Here is a 26,675-nt window from a genome sequence, read left to right as displayed (position 1 = left end):
AATGCATTTAAAAGATCTTATTGCCAATGAAAAAACCTACAAAATGGTTTTTTTTCATGAACTTCGTAGCTTAAAAGCTGACCATCAGTAAAAAACCAATCACATATTTTAGGAGATCTGTATCTGTAAATCAGAACGCGTAAACAGGAGCATTATAAGATACACATAATGTGCTATTAAGGCACAAACATACTTTCATCCATCCTTACAAACTAATAAGGGTCGTTTTTAAGTTGAAATAAACTAAATTCATAACATTTTGATTAAAAGACTTGTTGTATTTATAGTTTCAACGAAAAAAAAATACTACAAATATTCGAATTCTTCGCAAGAGGTGATTTTTATAAGTATAACTTATGTATAACCCTTAAAAAATAAAAAGAAACCAACGGCACAAGTCCAATTTTGAAGTGGAGGGTAAGTATAATCTAAATCCAAATTTTCATGTAAATCAGTGGAGACAAGGTATTTAATCACATTGTTTTAATTATAACTATCCTAGGGGTAAGATTTAGGGGTTAAACTGTGATAAAATATTACCCGCTTTAATTTACAATTATACGAATTTTTTATAGTGGGGTAGTTTTCACCCCTAAAAAATAAAAAGCAATCAAGGAAACAAGTCCAAAAGTGAAATGGAGGGTAAGCAGAGAATCACTTTTGCCGTGGTTCGCTTAGGGGTTAGGGGTGAGCCCAGCTTCCTCTCGCGGTATAAGTCAATGTTTTTCTAAATATAATAATCTTAGTGTATTTTTATTAAGAAATAATACATCGTCGTATATTATATCATTTTTCAAGCTAAAAATAGATTTATTCTTAAGTCATACAATGAATATCCAGAGATTTCCATTTCGTAAATCCAAACGTCAAATAAACTTAATTTGAAAGTAAAATTGTGGCTTATTACCAACAAAATAATAAATAACAGAGAAACATCATCTACAATTATACATAATAAATATACAAAACACAGTACTTAATAATATAACACCTTAATTAACACATCGTCCCTACCATTTCCAACTATCGAATGTGAAAAATCGGGTTTTTCAGATTCGATACCTTGTCCTTGCATTAGACGTGATACACCTTGTAGCAAAATATCAAAATTGTATCTTGATAAGGAACGCGGGAAATATCTTGATTAAACTATCGAATATGAACATTTTGTTATTTTGTTTTGGTTAAAATATCGAATATACTGCAAACTGACGAAAATGGAATATTCGATACTTTTGTTTTGTGTAAATATAACTAAAGGCATATTTGTACAACGCAAAATGACGAACGTGTCACATTTATGAAATTTCACAAGCCGAAAAATGACCTTTGCAAAGTTTGTGTCATTTATGATGGTAGTCCAGATGACGAAAAGGTTTTAAGCCGCGAAGCCCATCACAAACATCTCGAAAGAAAAGATGCACCGAGAAAAAAAAAAGGAAGAAGATCTGAAATCTGTTTTGTCAATGCCTAAAGGAGCTGCAGGAACTTTTTTTATGTGAGAAAACTTGCCAATTATAATTTGACCATTTATAATTTAGGAGACGGGAGTTTCCAATGTTTCATATGGGATGAAACCGAGGGAAAACGCGGTAGTACTGAAATTGCTACATGTATATTTAAATACATCATGTCTTACCCTAATATTGAACATTTGAAAATAATGTCCGACAACTGCGGTAAACAACAGAAAAACTTTGCTTTCTTTGCCATGTGTCAATATGTTGTTAATTGTCATCCAAATTTAAAAACAATTGACCATGTGTTTTTTGTACCGGGTCACTCAGAAATGGAAATCGATTCTGTCCATTCAAAAATTCAATTCAAGTCAAAAAAATCTCCTGTATACACCCTTGAAGGATGGGAACAAATCATAAGACTTGAACGCACTAAGCCATGCCCGTTTGAAGTGACATACCTACTTCATGACGACTTCTTAGATTTTAATCAAAGAAGAGTGACATTTGCACTAGAAAATAAAATAAGACCAAAGAACAAGCAAAAACAATATGAAAAGGAAAATGAAGTAAAAGATGAAGAGCAAACAAGTAATGAAAATACTAATTTTAAATATAGTGATGGTATATGGTACCAGTATCGGAAAAATGAAAATAACAAACTTTTCATGAAGACTAGCATTGACGAAAACTTTTTATCTCTTGAAACCAAACAAAAAAGAGGCAAACAAAATTGTGTAAACCCCGTTAAAGCATACAAAGAAAGGCTCCCAATCACGGATGCAAAAAAAACCTTTTGTCACTATGTGAACAAAACTTAATACTTAGGTCATACCACCAATATTACCAGTCTTTACCAACATCTAGTACTGCTAGAGATTGTCTTCCAGAACCTGAGACATATGAAGACAATGATAACGTTTAATTCAAAATTTAAAACTTTTAATTTACCATTATTTTACAAAAATTGAGGGTCATGACGAGTACTTGAGGTATCTACAGGACGTGAAGTTCCATAATTAATGTATTGTGATTATTTTTAACTAAATGTTTTTTACGTTTTTAATAACATTAATTTTCTAGTCATACATACTTTCATAAAACTACTTTTAATAATTTCTTTAAATATAATTTTCCCATTTTATCCTACAACTTCAATGTTTAATTAAATGATTTGTAATAAACTTTGTAAGAACATTAAAATTATGTTAATTTTCCTCCTTTTAAATTAAGAATATGAATGTGTTAAAATTAGACCAACATGAACTGTCAAAAATGCCACATTTGCAATCTTGAAACATTGCACCAAAACAAATCGTTGATTAACACAGAAAGCAAAGTAACAAATGTGATTTTTTGGAAAGACAAAAACGGTAAGCAATTTAATTGTTTTATCAATCTAACAAGGATTAAACATTAAATAAAAAAAACTTACAAATGTTTCCATTTGTTAAGGCGTTGATTTAGGATTCTCTAAAAAAAGTTATCTTCCTCTCCTGAAAAGTACTATTTTTCACATTCGATAGTTGGAAATGGTAGGGACGACATAATACATAAACACATAATAAATAAACAAGCAAAATAATCAGGTTTGATATCATACTGAGGGTACAAAGACCACCCTCACAATTTTCAACTAAAAGCATGGCTATTTTCCTACAAGATCAATGCCGAGTAAGTCACCCGTCAATTTGAAAACAACCGTCAAAAAATTGTGTTTATAAAAACAACTCCCTAATTTAAAATAATCTTTGTTGAAAACGATATCAGGAGTGAAAATCGAAACGTCACATAAATATAAAATATAATTTTCATTACAATAATTTCATTACTACTTCATTACACAAAAATGTAATCTTAGCTTTACCGCATAACAAACAAAAGTCATTAAAGAAAAGAACCAAGTTCTGAAGTATTTTATGCTATGTGATTTCCAAGTTTTGCTTAATGGAACCTTTCTACAGATTACTTGCTGTCAGCATGCACTTGCTGTGGCCTGGTTCCATTCTGCAAATAATTTTTAACCACTGTTCAAAGCGATACCATGAATAGAGCAAAAAAGTTTATTTTATAGGTTGGTTCTTTTCTGCAAAATGTCGTCCAATTAGCAATATAATTTTTATAAAATTATATAGATTGTCATATCAAGAAAATGCTTACCTCGTTACTAACTCGTGACAGGAGCATATAAAACAGACTGTATCCGAATTTCATAAAAGACTAAACTTATTAAAAACACTGGTTAATAGAAATCAGATCAGGTGATCAGATGAAACAACATTATTGAGAGTATATCGAACGTTAGGAAGGTCTAAAATAGATTACGGGTCAATTACATATGTCTTAGCCTCAACAACAACACTTAAAAAGCTTGAAACTGTACACAATCTTGGCATTACAATTGCTCGTGGAGCATTCCAGAGAACTCCCATAGAAAGCTTTCTGAGTGAAGCCGGTGAGCCACCCTTTCTTTACTAACTTCTATTGCCTCAGATCCAAGTAATGTATGACAATACCTTTAACGATAAGTAGATGAACGACTTTAATAAGGGGTCTAACACAACAAAACATTACTATTAAAGAATTTGAATCTACTGTTCTGAATTAAATATTCAATTTCCATTAGTTTTTCCTGTAAACTCTGACAATTTGCCTCCATGGACTATTGGTGAACCAAAAATTAATGTATCAATAAACTTAAATCTTAAGGATCAAACAAATCCAGCAATCTTTAAAGCAGAGCTTGAACTAGCAGTACAAAGACTGGTTTAAAATATTGACCGACGCATCAAAAACCGAACAGGGAGTTGGTGTACTTTTTGCATTATTTTTTTTGTGTCATTCTTTCCGACTGCCTCAGAGCAATAATTAAAGCCATGAAAAATCTCTACCCGAAACATTCCATAAAGAAAATGATAAAATTGGAACATTTTAAAGCCCACTTGGTATCGAAGGCAATGATTTAGCAGGTGTAAGTGATCGGTAACGACCAATCAAAGGTCGGATACCTGAGTGTGGCAAGTGATTTACAACCTTTTTTCAAAAATAAAGTGGTAAGTGCGTGAAACTGGGATCAAAACAGATTATGAGTAACATTTTACCGTGGCAACAAATAGCCACAAGCAGAAGATCTCAAGTATTCATGTGTGAGACTAGGCCATATACACGCACGCCTATTCTTAAACAGCGAAGCTCCAAAGTGTTCAATTTGTAATGTAGGCAGTATAGACCATTTTCAAATTGACTGTCCCAAATATACCATCAAACGGTACTTGGAAATAATTTTACCTACAGAAAAGTAATAAGGTATCTATCTAGTATAAATATGTTGTATTAAACTTAATCATGTAGGTAGATAGATACTGTTAATCACATTTAAATACACTTACCTTAAATATGGAATATTGGCAGGAATATGATACTTGGACCCTGGATCAAAGTCGATTTCGGACCTCAGTACTGGTGGTTTTATTCCTTGGTATTTCTCACTACAAACAACATACATATTATATAACTAAATTCTGGATAATAAACATTTTACTTTTTTTCTTATAATTTTGGATTTTTAATAAAAGTACTTAATTTACCAATTTTTTAATTAACAATTTAAATTTAATAATAAATAAAACGAGAAAACTCATTGTTAGCACCTGTTCATGCAATAGACTGAACAACGTTGAATTTAGGGGATTAACTGGCATGTTACTTTAAATATCCAGTACATTATTGTTAGCAGATATATCATTATAATTATCATTAAATAACTTAGAAAACTTCATGGATACAATATATCTTTTCCATAAATGAAAATATTAGTCCAAGCAAAGTTTGAAAAAAATTGGACAAATACAAGGCAAAGAAATAACCACAAAATCTCCAATATATTTTTTAATTAAAAGGTTATCATTGACAATCAAGAGATAGCTAAGGTTCCGGCAGAAAAAATTCGCAACAAATCTAGACCTAACCCTGTATACTCTTCTGCTCCTTCACCCTTTCCTTATTCATCCACATTTTTACAAGATACCAATTATCTGAACTCTCTTATAACCTATTCCTAAATAAAATCTACACTTAAATCCTGTAAACACACAGCTGCTGACCCTGATGACGTTTCCTACATATTCTTAAAGAAACTGTTACCTCCATGTCTATATAAAGTTCTCGAGATATATAATAAAATGGATTTTCCGAAAATTTTCGAATGAATGAAAAATGTCAATAGTATTATTATTATACTATTCAGAAATATATTTCATTTCATACACAATTTTTGTCTCAAAGGACCTTTAAAGTTTCTGGAAACATTGTGTTTTTTTCTGTTTATACTTAAACCGATGACATTCCTCAAACTTTAGTATTAAGTCCTTCCTTTTTTGAGCTCGCCATAAGTGATCTTACAATTTACCTTGTCCTACCAAATTTGTATCTTATGTAGATGATTTAATATTATACTGTCACCGTCGCGTCGTTCAGCATCCATTAGTTCTAAAATTTTTGCAAGCTGCAATAAACATAATAATCAACCGGAGTCACGCTCTGGGATTAACTTTATCCCTAGCAAATTCCAAAATAAAATCCACAAGGAAAATAATTTCTGCAGCTGGCTGTATACCACGTATCACAAAAAAGAGGTTAATCTTTGTTAATGGGTATATTTTATAAAAACCCTTAAAAGGGCTACATCAAAAACACGAACGTTTGCGGAACAACAGTTCCATCATCAGGTTAAAAATACAGGTTACCATGCCCGAGCCACCAAAATATTAGGGTAAAAACCCTTTATAATATATAATGTTACCAAAGATTGTACATAATGTTATTAATATTATTTGATGTTTAATATTTTAATTAAATTTTACTTCAGGTAACATACACCCATGCTTTAAGTGAGTTCCAGTGTCCGGAGAGTAAACCTCTTCAAACGGACATCAGCTGGTAACTAAGTAACTCAGTTTATATAGGTCACACCAAACTAACACACAGCTTCCTGATGACATCAGATGTCCATCCTTTCTGTCAAACAATCCAATACCAACTAACAGTGAAACACATTCTTACCGAATCTCATAATACGGTGAAGTAAGATGACAGCTAAATCTCAAACCGCAGCTAGATGAAAAAAAGGAAGAGATACAGATGCAGCATAAGAAAGGAGAAGATATTGCCGTCTAATCCAGAAGGGGGTTCATCGGCTTCACAGTAGATACTCTCGGATGGCCTGGAAGGAAATGCGCCTAGACAGAGTCGAAGGGCTGTGTTATGGTTTGAGTTTAAAGATTCCATTCTTAGAAATCCCAACCAGGTATACAGAAGTCTTCAGTTTTTTAGAAACATATTATTGTATTATAAACTGTAAAAAAATTTTATGACATAACTTATTAACTCTATTATAACTCTTGTACTGGTGTTAGCAATTGCCCTCGCGCCGGTGGCCATAGTTGCTGAGCACGTAAATTTAAATAAAAAAATTAGATGTTTTCTTTTAGGTTATAGCAATTTTTTTTAAACCTTGCTTATTAACATAAATATTATGCTTATTTTTGCACAATTTTTTGTTTATATAAGTCCTTATTTTGACCTTTCTGCCATGATAATAATCCAGTCTTTATACGTAATATTTTTAAATTATATTGTACAATAAAGTATCTTATTTATTAAAAACATCGTATATACAGTAAAGAATAACCAATTTTACCTCAGAAGCCACCAATGGCAATTATATTCTTCTTTCTGAACAACACCCTTGAAGACGTCATATCGCCACTTATCCATTACTAAAGCGAATGGCAGGAAGACTATCTTGTCGAGAGCCATTGAATACAAAAAGTTTATATCCACAGCTACACGATCTATGGATTTTTGAACTAATCCCAAAGCCTGCAGATGCCTTGGAGTGCCTACTGAAAGGCCTATTGCTTCTCCGATAGCTTCATGAAAAGCTGAAACATGTAAAGTATGCTCATAGTAAAGAAACAAAATATTCAAAGGTCTTTATAAATTTTATTAACGATAAATTAAAAAAAGCTAAGAAAAGACAGTTATTATAAAAAACCATAAAATACCATATATATTTTTTGAATACGCAACACAGAGAGTCAGTTGGGTTAGCGTAGAGGAAGCCCAACACTACAGTAGGATAAAATACTCCGAGATATTTTGCAGTGGACACTTAATAAGAAAGGACTTCTGTGATGTATGTAGTGAATATTGGGTTGATAAAAGAAATAAGACAGTACTCATGCACTCTAATTCGATGGGAAACTCTTGGACAGGGCATGTCTCTAAAGAGAATTAGTATATAGCACGAGTAAAGATAGAAACTGATAAAGAAATATAATTAGAGAAGCTAATAATGATGACCCAGTTATTGCTTTTATTTTCTATTAAGTCAGACAAAATATGCGCTCTTCTTCTTCTTTTTTGAAGAACTATTGGATGACCGCGCAAAAGTAAAAACTTTCCATAGAGGTATCAATCCGCTGATGAGCAGGCAGAATTGCTTATAAAGAGAAAGAAGAAGAAGGGGAAAATAGATATTATTTAATCTGGTCTTACCTGGATTTGCTCCATCTCTGAACACTTTTGGTTGGTTTTTATATTGAATAAAGTAGTAAATGTGTGCCATTTCATGATGAGCTGTTATTAGATCTTTCATGTTGACGTTTGTGCACATTTTGATCCTAAAACCATCGTATTTATTACTATTTTGTTAAATAAACTAGAAGAGTATCAAAAATTATACTGTACGTAAAAATATAATGTCCTGAACAAAATGGGGACACCGGCAAAACTTTTAAACGGTCTTTTTGTCGATGGCTGTCATTTATTTAGTCTTTATTGAAATCATCATGGATAGATATAGCCTAAAACAACCATTATGCAAATGATAGAAATATTTTATTAAAATTGGTGTTCTGTTCGATTCCGTGACGAAATTGCCATAATCGTCATATCGAGACGAAGTTACCCGCCGCGCCTTCAGTGTTCTAGATAAATTTGAGTCCACTGGATGAGTAAACAATCAACCAATCCTCGTACGTCGACAAAATACAAGGTCTGCCAAAACATAGCCGCTGTCCGTGAGAGCGTACAGGAGAATCCAAGGCAGTCGACTTCACGTCGCTCACAAGAACTCGGTTTTTCATAGTCGAAAACTTGGTGAATTTTGCATCCTGGCTTGGATTTGCATCCGTGCAAAATTCAACTGGACAGGAGTTGGAGGTAAACGACCATAGGCAACGACGTGTATCCGCTGAATGGACTCTGAGGTAGTAAACTGCCCCTAATTTTCATCGAAACATCATCTTTATCGATGAGGCCATTTTTTGAACGAACGAAGACATCAATAAACAGAAACGTCAAATTTGCAACAATAACAATCTAGATGAGATCCAAGAGTGTCCAAATCATCTCGAAAATGTCATTATTTGATGTGCATTTTGGTCTGGAGTTTGTGGATCACCACAAACTGGATGCAAGAAGCTCAAGATAGAAATAGGTGGAAAATTTTACGGGAGGCCTACTTTCAGCAGTGGACAAATATAGGCTAATTGATGATGAAATTGATAATTTTGGTCTGGTGACTTCATCGATCCTCATTTATCACAGAACGACGCTAGTTAGACCATCACCATTAACGGTGAGCGCTATATGTTGACGATTAGTAGTTTTAACAAGACGGTGATATATGCCACAAAATTTAACCTGATTTATACGCCCCAGAGTCATGGAAAGTTAAACATTTCGGATGTGCGTCAACCAGCAAGGCCGCAACGAAGATTTAAACGATGTTCCATACATAATGGCATTGAGAGACCTTTCAAATATAAATACAATATTTCGATATATATTACACATATTTTCTTTATTTAAATTTAAAGATAGGAAGTGCCTTAAGTGGACTTTTAAAGAAGCAGGTAATAATATTATTGATTGGTGATCAATTACAACACTCTATATAATATGTTTTCTCTCCTGCATTGTCTCATTAAACGTTTTATCTAACAGAATGTCTGGTCTTTCATTCAGTTGGTATTTTATTTAAATATTTCTTTAGATCTACCTTTAGACAGCAAGTTCTTGAAATTTATATGCATATTTTAAGGATTTTCTCCGAACTCTCAACCATCTTATCCATTTTTATTTAAATAATTTAAACTTCCTTATTTACCTAAAGTCCCTACGATTGCAGAAATCCCAGGCAGAAGGTTGGCAAAGTACTATCCTGTCCAGCGGTTCTTGAAGTACCGATCCCTGCCAAAATTCTAGAGGAAGAACACTCATATTCAGCGACACGAAAAAGTCTTCTGCCAACCTAAACAAATCTGGTGGAGTATAACCCTAAAAATAAAATATATATATTATTTCAAAAAAAAGAAGTAAAGGATCAGAGAAGAAGAAAGTCAAATAAACGTATGCAATAAGAAAATTAATGATGATGATGATAATACAGACAAAAGATAAAGGTGAAGGTAACAAAAAAATGAAGCAAAAGGTGATAAAGAATAAAACAAAGGCGAGAAAATATTCATACATACCTGTTTGATCATTTCTGGAGTAACATCTAAGAAGCTTTGTCCAGGATACGGTTGGGTGATATCAAATATATTGCTCCATGACTGACCCCACATGTTTCCCAGAATATGTGCAGGTAAAGGTGCCTGTCTATTGATCTTTTCAGGTCCATAATATTCTCTTAATTTGCGTCGCACGTAAGTTAAAAGTAGCTCATACAGTGGCTTCACTTCTTCCCAGGCATCTTCCAAGTCTAACATCAAGGATGGGGATTCGAATGGGAAGCTCCAGTAATCGGCACTGTCAGTAAAATCTACAAAATAAAAAAATAAAAAAAAAAAGAACAAATCAGCATGTAGAACCCTTAACCACTGACATGCGGTATGCCATACCGAGCCGAAAATATATTTTGTTGTAAAACGTGTTTTATAAAAGATTCTTAGAACACCATCTGTGTACCTTCAAATGGGGTTTAATTGCACCTGCTCTTAACTGCTGCAGTTTTAGTACACGTTTAGTCTTTGAGCTACGTTGACATAAAGTTTTCTTGCGGTATCAAGTACCGCATGTCAGTATTTACGTTTCTATAGTTAAAAGCAGTGTAGTGTATTTTTTTGCTGTTAGTATGGCAGCAAGTTCATCCAGTTGTTCTAAATTTAGCCGCAAAACTGTAAAGCTTTCAGATGATGATTTTGAGGCTGTTTTATCTCAATGGGCTGACGAAGTACCTGGTGATTTAGAATATTTTAGTGATAGTGATGTTGACGATGCAAGCGAAGAAGTATGTATTGAAAGTTCACACGACACCGGAAGTGAGCAGTCGGAAAGTTCTGAAGACGCATATCATTTAAATGATAATGGTAAGTCATATTTTTATGGCAAAAAATCGTTTTAAGTGGTCTACTACAGCACCCTCGAAAAATGTAAGAACTCCGTTACACAACCTTGTAACAAAAGTACCAGCTGTGCGGTCCAGAGATGTAAGAAACGAAACTTCATCTTTTTTTAAATTTTCTTATTTCTGACGATATAATACAAGAAATACGTAAATGGACAAATAATAAATTACGTGCAATTCGAGAAAACTATAAAAGAATGAATAGACCAGAACTAAATGAAATTGATGAAATAGAACTAAAAGCCTTTTTGGGATTGCTTTTATACTCATCAGCTTTCAAATCCAATGACGAAGATATAAATTCTATATTTGCTACAGGTGGCACTGGTAGGGATATATTCAGATGTGTTATGTCAAAAAAAAGATTTGCAATATTTCTAAAATGTTTACGTTTTGATAACCCTCTGGATAGAGAAGAAAGAAAAAAGATAGATCCAACAGCAGCCATTAGTAACATATTTAATATATTCATATCAAATTGTCAAAAACTGTATTCCGTAGGCACATGTGCTATATATATGGAGGCAAGGACACTGACGGAACTGGGTTATCTGAGGAAGAAAAGAAGATGAATAAACCAACTCAATCTGTTCTTCGGCTTGCTAAACCTATTTATGGAACCAACCGTAATATCACAGCTGATAATTGGTTTAGTTCTATAGAATTAGTAAAGCAGTTAGAAGTAAAGAAGTTAACGTATGTGGGAACCCTTAAGAAAAATAAACGGGAAATCCCTCCGGAATTCCAGCCACACCGATGTAGGCAAGTAAATTCAACTACTTACGAATTTACGAAAAGTTTATCCCTAATTTCCCATGTGCCAAAAAAATCGAGGGCTGTTTTACTTATTTCTTCGATGCACCATTCAATAGGCACGGATCAGATTACTGGAAAACCAGAAATTATAGCTCATTATAATCGTACGAAAGGAGGTGTCGATACTTTAGATGCCAAGTGTGCCAAATATTCTGTAAAACGTCGTTCTCGTCGATGGCCACTTACTATTTTTTACTGCATCATTGATATAGCTGCTGTTAATTCGCATGTTGTGTACCAATCACTACAAGAAGATAATATGGAAAGGCTAAACTACACAAAGGAGTTGGCGAAACAATTAGTTTTACCTCATCTACAAAGAAGACTCGAAAATCCCAGAATCCCGAGAGAATTATTATGTGGTATTGAACGAATACCAGGACAAAAACGACAAAAAGAAGCAGATTTTGAAGAAAGGCTTGAGAAAAAGAAGACGTGTTACTTATGCCCAAGTGCATTAAAGCGAAAGACTTTTTATGTGGGCTTTTCTTGTGGAAAACCAGTGTGCTTACAGTGTACAAAGAAAAATTGCGGACCTTGCGTTTATTGTAATTTTTGGTTATTGTCAGAATTTTGTATTTTAGTTTCTCATTAAATTTAAATCATTAGTCTGTTTTTTTTAACATTATTTTACCATTTGTTAGTCACAAGTAATCAATTTTTCTTGTAATTTAGTTTATAAACGATTTTGTAGTAACGTCCACCATTTTTTTAAATAGTATGCATGCATTCATAATATTCTTGAAAAAGTAAAATTTATTTTACTTGTAGCAGTATATTATGCTACAGCAATGTGAAGAATCATTCCGTAGTTGATATAAAAAACAAATACAGTGATATAAGATAAATTCATATTAAAAACAAAGGAGAATAGGCAACGGTATGACATACCGCATGTCAGAGTCTACGTCCTGAAACATCCACGTCAGTAGTTAAGGGTTTTAAGCCGATGGGAGATTTTTAATGAGTCATTCGACCCAGCATGAATCACATATAAAACAATACTACAATATTTAATAACAACTTTAGAAACTATGCCTTTAATTCTTTATAAATTTATAAATATTCTTTATCAATTTAATTTTGTGAAAAGTAATAAATCTTACATCACTTTTTGAATCCACCCTGTAGTTATCCGCGCATCAAACACTTTATTGAGATGATACATCTGTTGTTTGTTTATCGCCATGGGAAGATCTGTTATTTTCTTGTGAAAACGAACGCTCGGTTTTATTTTCAACAGCGGACAAATATTAGAAATGTGAGAAGTGAATAATGATGACAGCAATATAATTTCGTTTGTATTGAAAATAACAATAATTATATAAGTCTAGTGTATAGTCTGAGTCTGTATAAATTTGTATTTGTATTAAAGTTATAATATTTATACTTCAACTGAGTCTTAGCCGATCTCAAGCATGGTAGAGAAAGAAAAAGCTAAAAGAAAATGGCTGGTAAGGTCGTAGAAGACTGCATTGATGTCGATAAATGCATTTTTTTAAAATATGTACTGCGAAAATCCTCCTAACTGAGCAACTCTGCCAGTAAATCCTAGTCCAGAATTTACTAGTATGAAAGCGAGTATCTATCGCTTCCAAACTAGTTCTTTCGACTAAGGGTAGAAGGCTTTTACAGAAATCTACCTGGTCCTCTAGATTAGGGGTTGGAGCTAGAAGTTGCAATTGCTGAACCCATCATTCAGCAATCCAGCTAGATCCAGCGTTTTTTTTTTACATACTGAATCCTCTCTGAAATTACAGGTACATTAGTGTCCTGTCGTTACAAAATCCAAAAAAGTATTACGACGGACTAAACAATCCTGGTTATTTCCCAATGTCGAAAAAGAATGCAATGCGACAAGAGATAAAAAATTTGTTGAGTCGTATAAATAAACAAGTGATTGTGGAACAAGTGCAAGTGGACATAATGGAAGCAGACCATGCGCCAGCTAATCCGGTGCCCGTGAATTTTACTTTAGAACAAGAACTTGGGATTGAACTGAAATGAGAGAGAGAGAGAAAACATTTATATCCAAAAAAAACTGTTTCCTAAAAATCCATAACGAATGGATGTTGAAAAGGAATATGGCCGTTTATGAGACTGAAAGACTTGAAGGAGTGAAAGGTGTATTCTAGTTTAAGTCGAAGATCAATTTAAATTTTATAACACTAGCCTAATTTTTGTTGTTTTGTGATTGGGGTTTAAAGAAGACAACTGGTAAGAATGAGACTACTGTACAGATCATGACTAAATAACCATATAAGAAGATTTATAAAGAACTGCAACCGACAACCAAGAACAAAGATGATTGAATAAATACAATGTTATGTGTATATTTTAAAAACTTACTATTTGCTCTGGCAGCATTATTGGATACCTTTACCATCTGCTCGTACGCGTCTTTCATCTTCTGCCCGGAGTTTCTCCTCCATTCAGTCCAAACGTACTGCAGCTCATCCCAGTTCCTGCTCTTGGCCATGATTTTGGAGAGATCTGGTTGTAGCCTTAGTCCGCAATGCAGAGGATCATTAAAGGCACATATAGAGCCAGTATTGTACAGGACTAGCATGTCGTTAATCAGTCGATTGTACTAAAATAAATACACAATTAAATTTATAATAAAAACAATAATTCCACAAAGAGGTAATTACATTGTTTTTTAGATTATTTTGCAAAGTCTATATGATCATGCTTTGTCTAAGAAAAGTCTAAAGAAGATTCAAACTGTATTTTTTAGGATTTAAAAGTTTCTCCACTTTAAAAATTTTGTCTACAACTGATATCTGTTTCCAGATTTAGACTTCTCTTTGGACTTCGCTCATCACTCAGTCATTTATAACTCTCTTATTTTTTTTTCCAGGAGATTAATTAACAGAGTAGTTTCAACTTCGAAAAAAAAAAAAAACTTTTGGTCACCAACAAATATGATATTGTGGCATAATTTAAAGAAGGTATAAACTTAAACAACACAGATTTTTAATCCAAATCTACTTACCCTATCTAATTCTTCTGGAGGCAGTGCGGAAGGCCCGATCACTGAGTAATACCTAATTTGTCTGAATGTTTGAGGATCCAAGCTATTTATATTGCCAACCTTACTGAGTAGTTCCCAGACTCCGTGCTGGAATTCCGAGTAAAATTGTTGGGCATTTATCTACAATATAAAGAGAAATATGACTCTTTAAATACACAGTTTTTATATTTATTATATTATCCAGTTCTTCTGATTTTTTGACTATAATTCCTACATGTATTGATATGATTATACAAGGTAACCAATTTGGAAAAAGCTTTAGCTTGTTAAAGATATAAAAAATATTATCGCAAAACATAATTCTCAATATAATCTAATTAGTATTAGAGAAAAATTTTGCAAAAGGAAAGGTATGTTAAACAATATTTCTCGACGTTTTTCAGGCCTTTGATAACAGTATGGTTATCCCATTTACCTAAGCAATATACCCACCCATATGTCTCAATTACTTTTATAACACAGCTTTTGTAGAATTAAACAAGGAGATCATATACTAGAGATGTATTATAAGGAAATGTATTTATTTATTCATTTATAAATTATACTAAAATTGGTATATTCGCTGATGTCACTGCTATAATGACAATAGGTATGTGTCGATGGGAAATATATAGACAGCCATTAACTAGATAACAGATTAAATCAAATAATTGCGAATACAGCTAATCTGATAAATATATCCAAATAAACTATACAACGAAAAGTATTAAATAAATACAAAGCACGTGGTGTTCGTGTGTATTAAGGTATAAAAAAATTGCTTATTACAAGCTTAAATTTTTATTTTAAGAAGATCTTTTCGGAATTAAATCATTCCATCATCAGTTAAATAAAAAGTTGTTAAAAAACATTGTATGGCCACTTAAAAAAAACTTTCGAAGGACATCCGTATTAAAATATAATCCTCATGGTTTTATCAAGGTAAATGCAATAGACTTAACTTATTGATTATTAAAAACTGAAGATGGGGGCATCTTACATGACCCCCTGTAGCTGGTAAGCTAGTTGGTACTAGCTGGTAGCTAGTATAGCAGGTAATGTAAGTCGAAAAAACTTCACCAGCTACAGGGGGTCATGTAAGATGCCCCCATCTTCAGTTTTTAATAATCAATAAGTTAAGTCTATTGCATTTACCTTGATAAAACCATGAGGATTATATTTTAATACGGATGTCCTTCGAAAGTTTTTTTTAAGTGGCCATACAATGTTTTTTAACAACTTTTTATTTAACTGATGATGGAATGATTTAATTCCGAAAAGATCTTCTTAAAATAAAAATTTAAGCTTGTAATAAGCAATTTTTTTATACCTTAATACACACGAACACCACGTGCTTTGTATTCAACAGGTATACTAGCCACTCCTGGATATTTCCACTTCATGGTTTGTTCCAGTTTCACTTTTAATATTAAATAAATCCCTGCACATATTAACAACCAACATGTCATCATCATCATCACTAGCTCGACAACCCTTTTTAGGCCTTGGCCTGTTCCAGTATTCTTCTTCATTCTGATCTATTTCGTGCTGTTTTTCTTCAGTTTTTTTTTATTTTTGAGGTTGTTATATTATTTTCTATTTGTTCTATGTCTCAACTTCGGTCTTCTTCTTTTTCATTTTTGTACTAGCTCTTAACTACTGAAATACTACTAATAACTATTTTGTTTGGTACCTACTTAAATAGTTTATTTTTTAATTTTTGTATTATAGATTTGAGCGCAACAAGCAGTATACGAGAAAAACATCGTTAGGATTTTGGTGCCATTTGTTGGGTTTACAGTTTTCGTTATATAGTGTAAGGGCGCTGTTTGTTGTACCCTCTGGTTGCATTAGACTGCGTGTGTAGGATTCTGCAGCGCAATAGTTTGCACCAACTCGTATATGTTTAATGAAGTTAGCGAGCGCAACAAACTGCACCTGTATATTTTAGGCCAATTGTAGAATGAAACACTGATATATTATGACAGAATCATGAATGGATATAGAAGACGTCTTAATCGTAAAAATGGTCTACTAGGGTGCCGCACGTGGTATCTAAGCCAATAAAACTAAAACACTAGGTATGATTATCGAGCTATGTGTATTGGTCTTTTCTTAACTGATTGAAACTGGTTTTTCGACGTTTTTTTATGAAAAGATGTTAACAAAAAGGCGGGCCGGTGGGCTGGCGGTCAAGTTAGGGCCTGCCTGGCTAATCGAAAATGAAAAATTGTCCCCTTGTTAATCAAAAATTAAGCTGTCGCTGTGTTTTTTAAAATTTTGTCATAGTTCCTGATAATGCTACTCGTTTCGGTTTCGTCCGACACCCTGTATAAAAAAATACGATTGAGGAAGTTTCCTTTATGATTTTTAAAGTCTTCGTTTCACTGACATTCATCTAATCTTATTTTTTCAACTTCGCTAGCATTACTTTCTAGCTATTCGCTATTCGCTAGCATTTGCTTGAAACTTCTTTCAAGTATTTCATTATGAATCGGCTGTATGTAAACTATCTGAATTATCACAGACAGATTATTTACAAAACAATCCCCTTTCACACTAGGTCATTACTGATGAGTATTTCATTCATAATTATGAAAAAAACAACAACTAACTATCCATTACCTGACCATGTGTACTGATACATGTGTCATTCTATTCCAAGTACACAAGTGTTTTGAATCATATGATAATTATTTTTAAACGTAGTTATTAATTTTTTTAAGGTTCGTTCTGTGACTCAATAAAAGCTCAAGGATATTGTACCTGTATGAAAATATTATTATTATCATTATGTTAATGTGTTTAGAGGAAGTTGTAGAGACGCTATAACGTTGCCACAAATTAAGGAAGGGTTATGAACAATTATCGATTGAAACCAAAAGTGGTGGACGGTTTTTATTATTGATCACGACATTTCATGAATTCTTAATAAATGTAGGTATAAGTAATATTATACCATTATTGTTTTTTAATATAAATATATCTGTATATATACAGGGTAGCCCGACAAAAACGAAACAGAAGCATTATCAGAAAATGCGAGAACATTTTTGAAAAACCCAGCGACACGTCGATTTTTGATAATCGGTTTAACGTTATCAAGACCTTGTTATAGGCTTTCGCCTCTTGCCCTAAGGTATGACTGCCCCTGTTTTTGTTGCGGGGGTCTAAGTAAGGGATAAAGAAAAATGTTGTTAGATGTAGGGGGCTGGAAGATGTAATAGAAGCTGGGTTTTTGGTTAATAGTTTACTCGCAGTTGTTGCTTCGATGGGTGGTTTTTGCTATTATTTTATGATTTGTTTTATGTTCATTCCATGCAGTTACTAATTAGATAGTTATAAGGGTTATTAGAAACGGCTCTTTTTAGAGCAGTGCAGGCTAATGCCTGCTATATTTTATTGAGCTGTTTATATTCCAATGCTCATCAGGAAGTTCGTTACCTCCTAAGTTCAAAAGTTTAGCAGGCAGGAATGGAATTATGGGGAATAAATATCCTCGTCGATGGCAGGTTTTTTTGAGAACCTCCTTTGCTCTATTGTTCGAGACATTTATAGTCATAGACATATAATACAAGATAGACTGAGTGCTATAATACAGTCGCGTTCCCACAGTGTGTTAGAGAAAGCTGAAGCAAAGCAGTCCCTGCATTTCTGTCTAATGAGCTGGGTTTATCGACCACGTGACCCACGTGACAGATAGACTGAGTGCTATAATACAGTCGCGTTCCCACAGTGTGTTAGAGAAAGCTGAAGCAAAGCAGTCCCTGCATCTCTGTCTAATGAGCTGGGTTTATCGACCACGTGACCTTTTCATTGGTCATTTAGGTCACGTGGTCGAATAACCTGGCAAATTAGAAAGAGATGCAGGTACTTCTTTGCGTCAGTGTTCTCTGTCGCACTGAGGGAACGGGCTTGTATTGCAACAATCAGTCTATCTTGTATTATATGTCTATGCTTATAGTGGAGAGAACGTATCTCTTACTTAGGTTAAGTATCTTATCATGTATTGAGTCTACATTTGCTATTTGGTAAATTAATGCTGAAGATACTTTGTGGTTTTTATCCATAATTTTCTCAGGATTTTTCTTTCTGTGGCCAGGACTTGATTGAGTTGTCTTTCGTTTAGTAGAGTATAGATTTTCGCTCTGTATTCGATAATTGGTCTTAAGAAGGTATAAATGTGTGTAGGGAGGTAACTTGACTAGTGCTGCCAAATTTAGGACTTATTGCTGTTGGGAGTTTGCCTCTGTTTCTTACCCTGTCGTGTAGACGTGTTTCTAAGATCAGCGTTCCAATTGAGTGTCTTTGTAAATTTGACAACCAAGCACGACACTTATGATCTAAAATCGAGTCTTTCTCCATTGAGCATTATGTGATTTCGTTGTTCCAGCTCTAGGATGGAGCATTTGGGATTTCTGAATAAAGTTAGTCGAGTTTTTGATGTTACTCTCCATTTGTTACACCACTTGATTATTTAATCGAGTTGTAATTGCGCTCTATCTAACACGGAACGACGTCTACCGTCGGCCCTGGGAGGAGAGTAGGCCGTGTCGTCAGCGTATAGCAATATACTCTCAGACGAATTGTGGGGCGTTGGGAGGTCGTTGTTATAGACTGTATATAGTGTTGAGGATGGAGATGGAGATAGAGGATGGAGATTCAGGTACAACTATGAACTCTACCAACTCTTTAAAGAGGCACCGATCTCAGAATTCGTTAAACTTTAGAGACTTCGATGGGCTGGTCATGCAGTGAGAATGGAGACTGGAAGGATGCCAAAAAGAGCCCAGGATAGTAATATGCAGGGCGCAAGCCCAAAGAAAAGCCACGGAAAAGGTGACAGGATGAAGTGGCAGCGGATGAGCAAAATTTGATAGACGTGAGAACTTGGCAACTCGGCAAAGTTAGAGGCATAGTTTGGAGGAGATCAGGGCTCGATTTGAGCTGTAGTGCCATTGGAGAGAGAGAGGTACTCCTGCAAGAGGAGTAAATGCGGTGGATAGTTGGTTTTCGAATTTGACTCGTATATTCCGAGCGATTAAGTAAGATTGATCTATTCTCAAGAATGGAATGGGCACGGCTTGGTGGAGTTTTTTAATTAGTCCAGCATGTCAGACCTAATCGAACGCCTTTTGCACATCTAGGAAGATGCCAATAGTTTGCCTGTTGTGCTCATTTATTGTCTGGGACATAAAGGTTGCTGCTTCTACCAATGTATTTTGTGTGAAGTCATCAGCTCTGAATCCAAATTAAACATAATTGATTGTAGAAGATACTGTAATTGAGAGTGTGGATACCTACAAATACTACAAATACTGAATAAGTTGGCCGCCTTTGAATTTTGGTGTTACAGAAGAATCCTATGAATATCATGGGCTCAAAGAATATCAAACGCAGAAGTTACTAGAAGATGCTCATTATTGCAACTTATTCTGCAAGGCAAAATTCAAGAAAAGAGAAATGTGGGAAGACGAAAAATATCATCGCTTAAAAACTTGAGGGAGTGGTTTGAATGCTGTATTGCAGATTAGAGTGGCAATTAACCTATTCCACATAGACATGATGATTTCCAACCTTCGATAGAAGATGGAACTTTAAAAGAAGAAGAAGATATCGCTCGATATTTAAGACCATTTCTCCTTAATTCCAACGATATCCTACTCTTAGAAGATCTCTAGTGACGAGCCAGTCGTTTCTTTGACATTCCAACCTGGTTTTTTGCCCTTCCCAACAATTTCTCTAAACTCTGTGCAATAAATTCACGTGGTTTTCTACTTTTTGGGATACTCAGACATAATATTCCCTGATCGCACTCCGGTATTGTTCTATAAATTGTTCTGCGGGAAATGTTTTCATTCTGAAATATTCGACAGATTTCAGCTTTGAGTACCCGACCAACCAACCTGAAGATAATTTTTATTATCTTTAATATGTACGACATTTTAAAGCAAAAACTTTAAAATAAATAAATATTAACTGGCAGTAAACAACCTTTTCTCTAGGAAAAAAAGTACTTCAGCAAGATTTAATAAAAAACTGTGCTCGATGTCTGCCTTTTATTTGATTAAAATTGATTTATTCGAGCATTCAACCTTATATCACTTTATAAACTTTTGTTTCCAAAGGCAACAGCTCGGATAGTCTGATCAATGATACTTCTTCGTTGGTTGCGGTCATCTGTTACATGTACTGCCTCAGTATACTGTTTGCTGAGAAGCTTTTTCGTAACGTCTGGCCATCGCTGGGACTACCAACCGCTCCATTTTGTAATCGCTTTAATGAAAATGACCAAAGAACTTTAAAATTCTAGAGCAAACAGTACTAAAGAGATTCGCTTAGATGCTTACTTAGATATAAATTTTTCAAAGAAATATGTTTTGTTATACCCCTTAAATTTTTTATTAAACTGTACTAAATTATTTCGTTTTTTGTTATTTTTTGTCAAAAAATTTTACAGTGACCATTTTGCCCCAGTCTATTCTATGGTAACTATATTTTCGTTAAAGAGTAACAATTTGTTATTCACGGTTAAAGATCCACGGTTCGTAGCATACATTTGTGTAAATATTGAAATACTTCATTCCTAAAACCGAAATTGACACAGGGCCAAATGTTGCCTTTAAAATTTAAAAAAGGGTACTTTTTAGCTTTAACTTTATATACGATATGCTTATTGTGAAAACAATACTATAAAAAAAATAAATTATTACATCATTGCGATGCACCACACCTTTGGGTGAAAATTCCGGGAATATAGAACACATCTATAAAAAAAAATGTAAACAAAACACAGAATTAATTCGGTACGCACGATTATTCAAATGAGACAAGAACAAATCATTTTATATTATTTATTCGATTGGTTTTTCATTGCCATGTCAAGGTTAGGGTTATTATAGCGTGCAACGTGAGTTGATGAGTCCATAATCAACCTGCAAAAAGCAATAATGTTCTAGATAATTTATTTGCAGTTAAAGCATTTTTATATAGTTGAGTTCATGAAATTTTTCCATTGAGTGAATATTTCTAAAAATAATTAAAGATGAAAATAAATTTAACTGGTTTAATTTAAATGACTAATTATTGCGTGAATCATTTATATTAAATTTAGAAGCACCGTGGTTCGTTGCAATAGAACAATAGATAATGCATATTATCCCCAAATTGAAACAAGTCTTTATGTTTCAACAACTACAGTTTGTGCAAATGCTTGGCAGGCAATACCCAAGTTACTCTGAAAAAAATGTATCGCTAGTCGTACAGCTAAAACCGAACAGATGCTTTTGTTGGGTTTTGCCTGATGGCTTAGTTTAGATTTAGCCCAGTCTGGTTAAAAAAAAAGGTGGAAAAATGTTTCGCAGATATCTAAAGCTTTTAAGACATAGGTGGGGGGATACTAGATGATGAATAGATGAAAAGATACTCCTAGTTTTACCCTTGCGTTTTTTTTAAGCAATAATTTATGGTCACAATTTGATTTTTTGTCTTATAAATTTTTTCCTTATATTTAAAATAAACAATATTTATGTCATTTTTTTATGTAAAAAAATATCTTTATTTTCCCGTTTTTTTAATTAAAATTGATAAATAATTTACAGAGATATTTGCAAAAAAGCAGTTTTTTGCACTAATTTATAAATTTTATTAATTTTTTTATTAACAAAATAAAATGGTATTAATACATTTAAACATCAAGGAATTACCATCTTTTAGATTTGTGCGAAATTTCCCTCCGATCAGTCAAATATTTTATAAGTTATTTAATTTGTTTATCCCTGAGGCTAATTATTTAAACTATTGAGCTTGCCCTATGCATGATGCTAGACACATTCAGCAAATTTCATAGGATTCTTTAAGACTTAGACTATCTCAGAAGTTAAATGCATATGGAGTTTTCATCGAATTTATTTACAAAATAAACGTTTGAAAAACAGGTATGTTTTTTACTTATAAACAATTGTAATAACTTCTATATTTTTCAAGCTACAGACTTGTACGTACAACCATTGGATAGCTGGTAAAAAAGCTTATATTAAAAAATAAAAAACCTTCTATGACCAATAGGAACGAAGTTAGTGACTATTTTTAAAAAAATCATATCTCCATTGTTTATAAACATTAAGAAGTAAAATTTGCACAAATTTTGAATGAAAATCTAAACTATTATATTGAAACTTTATCTTTATAGCTATAAAATTTATCTAATTTTTCGAAACGACGGTACTTTCGAAAGATCAACATAGGAAAATGGAGAGGATATCTGTTTCAGCTTCGTTTTTTTTCGGCATCGGAACTTCAAATTGTAACACGTAGGAAAAATGTACATGATCTCGGCTTCCTTTGCAGCTGCAAGCCTCTCTTTTTATTCTGGGGTAGCTCGTCGAAATATAAATAACTACAAAGTTTTCACTGGCCGGAAAATATGTGAAAACTCGGAAAAATTGAGTCCATTTGAAAGTCACCCTAAATACCTACTTTTTTTTAATTTGCTCGAATAGTCTGTCGCAGTATTAATAATGATGACATAATTTTCACCCCCCATAAATCTCGTAAAATCCCGGAAAATCAACATATGTTTTTTCATTTTATATCAATGATGTAATAATACTTATATATTTTATAAATTAAATTTAAGGTAATTTTTTACACATTATATTATTATATTCCTTATATTAATTATAATTGTTTGTATTTTTATAATTAACAATATTGATTTTATTCTATTTTTCTTACAAATATGATATACAATATTAATCTAATCTGCCTTACTGCTTTGATAAAATAAGTCGATTTTTTCATCACTTGCCTTATTAAATTTTGCAATGTTTATTGAACTTTACTTTTTTTATTTTCTTTACATACATTGGTTTAAAAGTTAAAATTTGGTTCATTTATTCGACTTCACTGTCAGGTCTGAACCTTTTTGTTGCAGGTTGTTTGTCTTCACTTATTAAGTCAGTCTTTCCATACATTAACATATTAATGGGCAATCTTAATGCCAAGGTGGGTCAAGGTAAGGTAAGGTAGGAGAACAAGTAGGAAAATATGGGCTTGGAAACAGAAATGACAGAGGAGATCGATTGATTCAATTTTGCCAAAGTGAAGACTTCGTAAAAACAAATACCTTTTTCAAATTATCTCCTCGACGGTTATATACATGGACATCTCCACAACATACCAAAGAAAACATAGTGAGAAATCAAATAGACTACATTATGATAGCAAGGAGGTATCATAATTTTGTTAAATGTACTAAGACGTACCCAAAAGATGATATAGGCTCAGATCATAACCCGGTAGTGACTGTGATAGAGGCTGAGACCAAAAAATATTAGAAGACCACACAGAAAGGCAATAGATTTAAATAAACTTAGAAACAAAAATATACGACAAGAAACAGGAGAAGAAATAAATGAAAACCTCCGTTCAGTGCAGCAACAAATTAACGATACAAACAACGTTAACCAAAAATTAAAGTACATAAATACAGCTATACAAACAGCAGGAAAGAAACATCTTACAAAAACAACAACAAAGAATAAGGGGTGGATAACACAAGATATACTAGACTTGATGGAACAAAGAAGAATGATGAAGAATTACCCAGACAAATACAAAGAAATAAATAAACACATAAAAAAGAGAATAAAAGAAGCCAAAGAGGAGTAGATTAAAGAACAATGTGAAGAAATGGAAACCTATGAGAAAAAGTACGATGCGTTCAATATGCACAAAAAAGTAAAAGAGATAACAGGAAGCATAAAGAAATGCCAAATAGGTAAACTTAAAGACAAAGATGGAAATCTTATTGTAGATCTAGAGAATAACATAAAAAGATGGACAGAATACCTAAATGAATTATTTGAAGACGATAGAAACAACTTTACTCAGATAATCAATGCAACTGGGCCAGACATATTGAAAGTAGAATACGCAACAAGAACGCTAAAAATGAAAAAGCAAATGGACCTGATGAAATTCCTACAGAACTGTTGAAGCTTTTGAATGATAAATCCGTAACCATAATATTAAATTTTGCAGCGAGGAGCTAAAACAGTTTCCCCTCCACTTTCCTATGTCGATCTTTCGAAAGTAACTTCGTTCGAAAGTTTTAAGTTTCGAAAAATTGGATGAATTTTATAGCTATAAAATTCAATATAAAGTTTAGATTTTCATTCACAATTTGTGCAAATTTTACTTCTTAATGTTTATAAACAATGGAGATATAATTAACAAAAAAATTGTCGCTAACTTCGTTCCTATTGTCCATAGAAGGTTTATTTTATTGTTAAATGTGAGTTTTTTTACCAGCTATCTAATGGTTGTACGTACAAGTCTGTAGCTTGAAAAATATAGAAGTTATTACAATTGTTTATAAGTAAAAAACATACCCCTTTTTCAAACGTTTATTTTGTAAATAATTTCGAAGAAAACTCAATATTAATTTAACTTCTGAGATAGTAAGAAAATCCTATGAAATTTGTTAAATGTGTCTAGCATCTTTCATAGGGCAAGTTCAATGGTTTAAATAATTAGTTCCAGGGATAAACAAATTGAATAACTTTTAAACTATTTGACCGATCGGGTGGAAATTTCGCGCAAATTTAAAAGACGGTAATTCCTCAATGTTAAAATGTATTAATAACATCCTATACCTTTTTGTTAATAAAAAAATTAATAAAATTTATAAATTAGTGCAAAAAAACTGCTTTTTTGCAAATATCTCCGTAAATGATTTATCAATTTTAATTGAAAAAACAGGAAAATAAAGATATTCTTGATATAAAAAAATGGTATAAATATTGTTTATTTAAATTATAAGGGAAAAAACTTATAGATAAAAAATCAAATTCTGACCATAAATTATTGTTTAAAAAAAACGCAAGGTAAAAATAGAAGTATCTTTTTATCTATTCGTCATCTAGTAACCCCCACCTATGTCTTAAAAGCTTCAGGTATCTGCGAAACATTTTGCCGTGAAATCGATGATTTTTGTATAACCAGACTGGGCTAATTACGTCGCATGTCCTTTGTACTCCATATCAACGAAAACCCAACAAATGCCTTATTGTTGGGTCAAGGTACTGTGAGTTGCGTGATTTTTAGATTCAAATTATCAATTATTGTGGACAATTGTGTTTAAACCCGTAATTAATATGGGCAAATAAAATTTTTTGCTCCCCAGAGATGGACACTAGAGGGCGGCGATTAGGAAATATTGCATTAAAAATAACAGATTGGTACTTTTTTAAGGTTATGTTTATTTAGATTGTTATTTCGTTAATAAGAATGTTTTATTTATTCGTTTCTTTTACAATTACAGAGGAAAGCTTTTATGAGGAACCAATAAAACAGTTACAAGAGATTGAGACAGTTTTAGGATCTGGTTTTTGGTTTTTGAGGATCCGTCTTGGTTACCTTCTGCTCAAAAAGTACTGGATGATGTAGTTTTTCAAGATGAAACAGGTGATACCTCTTGTGGTTACACTCTTTTTACAAAGTTTTAAATAGTTTAAGAAGACGAAAAGCAAGTAATCCCATTGAATGGAGAAGAAATGTCACTTAAAGGCGCCGTTGAGAGTGTTTGCCCTATACATATTACTAAAAAAATTTTACATGATGGCAAAACCCTAAACCAGTTAATTGTGACAAATGTATCTATAAATGTACTGAGTATTTTTCAATGGAACTTCGATAGGTACTTTGCACTAATTATTGGAAAATGGATTTTAAACTAAAAAAAGATTTTATTTTGTAAAACATACAGATTTTTATTACAAAAAGACGCACATTAGTCAAGAAAACACAACATAAAAAAAGACCTAATGCAAAACATAATTTCTTTGAAAATGGAAATGACAAAATTCGAGTATTTTTCGAGACAAAATTAGAGTAAATTTTTTCTGCAGAACGTTAAGTATATCAATAGATGTAGTTACGCATGATGTGATTAAGAAAGATTGTACCTATA

The 26,675-nt window shown here is 32.9% G+C and overlaps 1 protein-coding gene across 1 annotated transcript in view; it reads right to left on the bottom strand.

Annotated features, from left to right (window-relative positions):
- Ance-3 (angiotensin-converting enzyme Ance-3) overlaps positions 1-26,675 on the bottom strand; it is a 245,584-nt gene that overhangs the window by 150,091 nt on the left and 68,818 nt on the right. The window contains exons 15-21 of the mRNA XM_072522909.1: positions 14,684-14,842; positions 14,038-14,278; positions 9,998-10,287; positions 9,631-9,800; positions 8,016-8,140; positions 7,156-7,399; positions 4,847-4,945 (exon numbers count right to left, since the gene is read on the bottom strand). Of these exons, the coding sequence (XP_072379010.1) occupies positions 4,847-4,945; positions 7,156-7,399; positions 8,016-8,140; positions 9,631-9,800; positions 9,998-10,287; positions 14,038-14,278; positions 14,684-14,842 (1,328 nt within the window). The remainder of the gene's footprint in view (positions 1-4,846; positions 4,946-7,155; positions 7,400-8,015; positions 8,141-9,630; positions 9,801-9,997; positions 10,288-14,037; positions 14,279-14,683; positions 14,843-26,675) is intronic.

This window comes from Diabrotica undecimpunctata, chromosome 1 (assembly GCF_040954645.1).
Source record: "Diabrotica undecimpunctata isolate CICGRU chromosome 1, icDiaUnde3, whole genome shotgun sequence".
NCBI lineage: Eukaryota > Metazoa > Arthropoda > Insecta > Coleoptera > Chrysomelidae > Diabrotica > Diabrotica undecimpunctata.
Note: the sequence above shows the minus strand (reverse complement) of the source record. Positions and strands in the feature narration are given on the sequence as shown.